This window comes from Primulina huaijiensis, chromosome 4 (assembly GCF_012295235.1).
Source record: "Primulina huaijiensis isolate GDHJ02 chromosome 4, ASM1229523v2, whole genome shotgun sequence".
NCBI classification, from domain to species: domain Eukaryota; kingdom Viridiplantae; phylum Streptophyta; class Magnoliopsida; order Lamiales; family Gesneriaceae; genus Primulina; species Primulina huaijiensis.
In genome coordinates this window covers 19,342,118-19,347,255 of record NC_133309.1, presented here as the reverse complement: position 1 = coordinate 19,347,255, position 5,138 = coordinate 19,342,118, and the positions used below count along the sequence as shown (strand labels likewise).

General features: G+C 41.0%; 2 protein-coding genes across 2 annotated transcripts; one reads left to right on the top strand and one right to left on the bottom strand.

Annotated features, from left to right (window-relative positions):
• Nucleotides 1-2,191: 2,191 nt before the first annotated feature.
• LOC140974944 (secreted RxLR effector protein 161-like) lies at nt 2,192-2,971 on the top strand. Its single transcript, XM_073438436.1, has one exon. The coding sequence runs from the start codon at nt 2,192-2,194 to the stop codon at nt 2,969-2,971; it is 780 nt and encodes a 259-aa protein (XP_073294537.1).
• A 613-nt stretch (nt 2,972-3,584) lies between these two features.
• On the bottom strand, nt 3,585-4,486 carry LOC140974943 (uncharacterized). Its single transcript, XM_073438435.1, has 2 exons — nt 4,022-4,486; nt 3,585-3,854 (listed from the first exon to the last, which is right to left on the bottom strand). The coding sequence occupies exons 1-2, from the start codon at nt 4,484-4,486 to the stop codon at nt 3,585-3,587; spliced, it is 735 nt and encodes a 244-aa protein (XP_073294536.1).
• Nucleotides 4,487-5,138: the final 652 nt, after the last annotated feature.

The window sequence follows — 5,138 nt, the reverse complement described above, 5'->3', positions numbered from 1 at the left end:
GGGACATCAACTGAATGGATTTTAGACTCTGGATGTACATTCCATATGTGTCCCACAAAGTCTTGGTTTGAAACTCTTCATGAAACAGATTTGGGAGTGGTCATCCTTGGAAATGACAGATCATGCAAAGTAAAAGGTATAGGCTCCATCAGACTTGGAATGGATGATGGCTCCTATAAAATCTTACTGCAAGTCAGATATGTACCAGACCTCAAAAGGAATCTGATCTCCCTAGGTACACTAGAATCAAATGGTTGCTCCTTCAAATCAGAAAATGGGAAATTGAAGGTACTCAAGGGATCATTGGTGATTATGAAGGCTGTAAGAAAGAACTCTCTGTACATCTTGCTGGGAAATACAGTGCTGGGAAGATCAGCTGTGGCAGAGGATAAGATGAATAGAACACTGCTGTGGCATCTAAGACTCGGCCATGTAAGTGAAAGAGGTCTAATGGAGCTATCTAAACAAAAACTTCTTTGTGGAGACAGCATCAAAGGAGTGGATACATGTGAATACTGTATATTAGGAAAAGCAAAGAGAGTGAACTTTTAGCATGGTAAACACACAACTTCTAGGCCATTCGAGTATGTTCACTCTGACATATGGGGTCCCTCAAGAACAGCCACTCACGCTGGAGGGAGGTATTTCATGTCAATCATAGATGATTACTCCCGAAGACTTTGGGTCTACGTACTTAAGACAAAGGATGAAGCATATACCAAGTTCAAAGAATGGCTAATACTATATGAAAACCAAATGGACATGAAACTGAAACACCTTCGAACTGATAATGGATTAGAATATTGCTCTGATCTGTTTAATCAACTCTGTGCAAAGAAGGGAATCTTGAGGTATAAGACAGTTGCTGAAACACCCAACAAAATGGGGTAGCTGAGAGCATGAATAGAACTCTGTTGGAAAGAACTAGATCCATGCTACTAAATGCTGGTCTACCAAAAGTCTTTTGGGGGGAAGCGGTGACTACAGCCTGTTACTTGATCAACAGGTGTCCCTCAAGTGTAGTAAACTTCAAGACCCCTATGGAGATGTGGAAAGGTGTTCCCACAGATTACTCAAATCTAAGAGTGTTTGGTTGCCTGGCCTATGCCCACATCAAAAGAGATAAGCTTGAGCCTCGAGCAGTAAAATGCATCTTCATTGGATATCCTAATGGAGTGAAAGGATATAAGGTGTGGAATCTAGAAGATAAAGGGCCCAGGTGCTTCATCTCGAGGGATATAATATTTGATGAAGGCAAAATGAGATATATCCAACATAAAGGCACATCAAAGCCGTCAAGTGAACTTCCCATGGAAGCACAGATTGAGGTGGAGAATTCTGAGAATACAAATGAAGTTCCTCAAGATCCTATGGATACTGATCATGGCGCAGATCCAATAGAGAATGAAACAATCATTGGTAAAGACAATGACTCCTATATGCTGACAAGGGACAGAAAGAAAAGAGAAATAAAACCACCTCAGCGATTTGGACAAGCAGATATGATTTCTTTTGCACTAAATATAGCAGAGCATATAGAAAACTCAGAGCCAACAGAAGAACAAGTGGCTTGAAGCTATGAATGAAGAATTGAACTCATTAAACAAGAACAAAACATGGGAGCTAGTTACCAGACCAAAGGGGCAAAGAGTGGTGGGATGCAAGTGGATATTCAAGCTTAAAGACTCTGGATTAAGAAAGGGTGAAGTACAATACAAAGCCAGGCTAGTGGTCAAGGGATACACACAGGTGGAAGGCATTGATTTCACCGAAATTTATTCCCTTGTCGTCAAACATGCTTCCATCAGATTTTTGCTGGCATTGATCACTCAATCTGGAATTAGAGCAAATTGATGTTAAAACAGCATTCTTGCACGGAAATTTGGAAGAAACCATATTTATGGAACAGCCGGAGGACTTCAAAACCTCTGAAAATGAAGAAAAGGTGTGTCTGTTAAAGAAATCATTATAAGGTCTCAAGCAAAGTCCCAGACAATGGTATAGACGGTTTGTTGAGTTCATGACACAAATACACTTTGTGAGAAGTAACTTTGACACCTTTGTATATATAAGAAATGACGGAAATCAACCCAAGATCTTTTTGCTCCTCTATGTGGATGACATGCTAGTAGCAAGTAAAAGTCGAACTGACTTGCAAGTTCTCAAAGAAAAATTAAGATCTGAGTTCGAAATGAAAGAACTAGGAGAAGCAAGAAGAATACTTGGGATGAACATCAATAGGGACAGGGGAAACGCAGCCTTGTTCCTAAACCAAAGCCAATACATAAGGAAGGTACTTCAAAGAGCTAGGATGTTGGAAGCAAAACAAGTAAGTACACCGATTGGCCAACACTTCAAATTATCTATTGAACATTCTCCAAACAGCAAGGATGAAGAGGAAATCATGAAGAACAAACCCTATGCAAATGGTGTAGGAAGCATAATGTATAGCATGGTATGCTGCAGACCAGATCTCGCATACGCTATGAGTGTGGAATCAAGGTTTATGGCCAACCCAGGAGAATTACATTGGGAGGCATTGAAGTGGACCATGAGATATTTGAAAGGAGCTTCAAACTTGGGACTGATGTTCAGACAGCAGACGAATGAGAAACAACCACTAGTTGGATTCGTGGACTCAGATTTTGCAGGGAACTTGGACACTAGGAAGTCACTCACTGGATACATCTTCACGCTTTATGGAACTGCTATCAGCTGGAAAGCTACTCTCCAACCTGTTGTTGCATTGTCTACAACCGAAGCAGAGTATGTAGCACTCACAGAAGGAGTAAAAGAGGCTATATGGCTCAAAGGAATACTAAAAGAACTTGGAATTATACAACAGTGGGTAGCAGTCCACTGTGATAACCAAGGAGCAATACACCTTACAAAACACCAAGTTTTTCATGAAAGATGCAAGCACATCGATATCAAACTACACTTTGTAAGGGACAAGGCCAAGTTAAGGTAGAGAAAATTTCAACACATGACAATCCTGCTGATATGATGACAAAGGCTTTACCACAAGCTAAGTTCAAGCATTGCTTGGACTTGGTTAATGTGGTGGAGTCTAAATAGGCCGAGAAGTACTGGAGAACAGCCTGGATTTGGAAGACAAGGTGGAGATTGTTGAGGGAAGTGTCTCCCAAATGGAAGGCACGTGAGGGCCCTGTGATTGAGATTAGCCAAGGATAAGGAACTGAGTGATTGACAATTGCAACAACTTAAAACCAACCAAGAAGTGCCAGTAATAAAGGAGGGAAAGCTTGAGTTGGGTCAGGAGATATAAATATATAGTGATGGCTCTCGGAAAGAAAAAAATTACAAGGAAAGGCCCTACAGTCATAAAGGAAGAGAAAGATAGTGATTGAAAAAAAGAGAGAACCTGTGAGAAGTGTGTGAATCTTCTTTTCTGTAAATTTCCACTTTGTACTTCGGTTGAGTTGAATAAAAAGACTTTGTGCTGTTCTCCCGTGGACGTAAGCTGAAAGGCTGAACCACGTAATTCTTGTGTGTTTCTAAATTTCGTGAATTGCTGCATGTGTTCGAGATTGAAACCATCTGGTGCAGATTGTCATATCTGGTTAATTCAACACCTTGACAGCAGGATTTCCGGCGTTGTGTTGCATTCGGCATGCTATAAACTCCCCATTTTCGTCACGCAGCACACCACTAAGTCCAAACGTGTTGCTCGAAGTGAACAAAGCAGCATCTGTATTGCACTTTAGGAAAGCAGGAGGTTTATGCCATCTCTTGCAGCTTGTATCAACACTGTTGGAGTTGGGATGCAATACTTTCTTTTTTTCCTTCGCTTGCAACCAATCATATAAATTCTGTAGTGCAAAATGCACCACCTGTGTAGGTGTGTTCTGTTGATTATTCCACAGTTTTTCATTCCGTTGTCTCCATAAGCTCCATAAAATCATAACCACCTTGCCCATTTCTTTTGTAGTTAGCGAGTTCAGCATCATAAATATGAATTCTACAAAGCTTTCAACTTGAGATGAGCAGGAGTTTATACTTGACACAAATTGGGTTTCACTCCAACAGCTTTGGGCAAATGGAAAGGTAAGAAATATATGCTAGGTATTCTCAATATCACCCCACACTGAGCGCATGTAAGAGGAACTTGAATACCTTTACGTTGAAGACTTGCTCGAACCGGGAGACAATTTCTGGTTGCCCTCCATAAAAAGTGTTTTACTTTAGGTGGGACTTGTAGATTCCAAATCTTCCCCCATTCTCCTGCCACTCCATTTTCCTCACTCAAAGAGCTAGTCTCCAAGCCAACCCAATAACCCGACTTAACAATATAATTCCCAGTCTTGCTATAATGCCATACCCAAGAATCTGGACAGTTGGTCTCCTGCAACAGAATTTGCAATATTGCTTTGACATCTCTATCATTAAACAATTCATTTAATAATCCAATATCCCATTGTTGAGGGTTTGATCTCATCAAATCCGATACTCTCAGCTCTTCCATTTTAGAGATTGTAGGCGTTTGTACTCTGAAGTTTGCATCATCTCGTAGCCAAGGATCATTCCAGACATTAATATTGGTTCCATTTCCTATCTTCCGTCGGCACCCTATCCTCATCAATGATTGAGAACTCCAGATACTTTTCCATACAAAACTTGGATTATGGCCCAGTTGGGCTGAAAGAAAGTCCCCTCTAGGGAAATATCTAGCTTTGAAGGTCTACTTGCGAGCGTATCTGGGCTGGAAATAATGGACCAGCCTTGCCTCCCTATCATTGCAAGATTGAAGCCGTTGAGATTTCTGAAACCAAAACCACCTTTCTCTTTCCTTACACTCAATCTATCCCATGATAGCCAATTTATACATCTTTGGTTTGTTCTCTTAGAACCCCACCAGAACGAGTTTAACATCCTCTGGATTTCCTCTGCTAAGGACACTGGCAGCAGAAACACACTCATGCAGTACGATGGTATGGCTTGTGCCACAGCCTTTATAAGTATTTCACGCCCTGCTTTGGTTAGTGGTTTGCCCCTCCAAGATTGAATGCGTGACCAAATCCTCTCTTTTACGTAGCTGAATATCACTTTTTTCCTTCACCCAATCAGTGATGGCAATCCAAGATATTTTCCAGTATCTAGCGTAGATGTCACCTGAA

What these genes read in the sequence shown, in the direction of transcription:
- LOC140974944 (XM_073438436.1), top strand. Translation starts at nt 2,192, where the DNA reads ATGAAAGAACTAGGAGAAGCAAGAAGAATACTTGGGATGAACATCAAT.
- LOC140974943 (XM_073438435.1), bottom strand. Translation starts at nt 4,486, where the DNA reads ATGGAAGAGCTGAGAGTATCGGATTTGATGAGATCAAACCCTCAACAA. An exon ending in TGAAACCCAATTTGTGTCAA is followed by an intron (nt 3,855 to 4,021) that starts GTATAAACTCCT and finishes ACACCTACACAG; the next exon opens with GTGGTGCATTTTGCACTACA.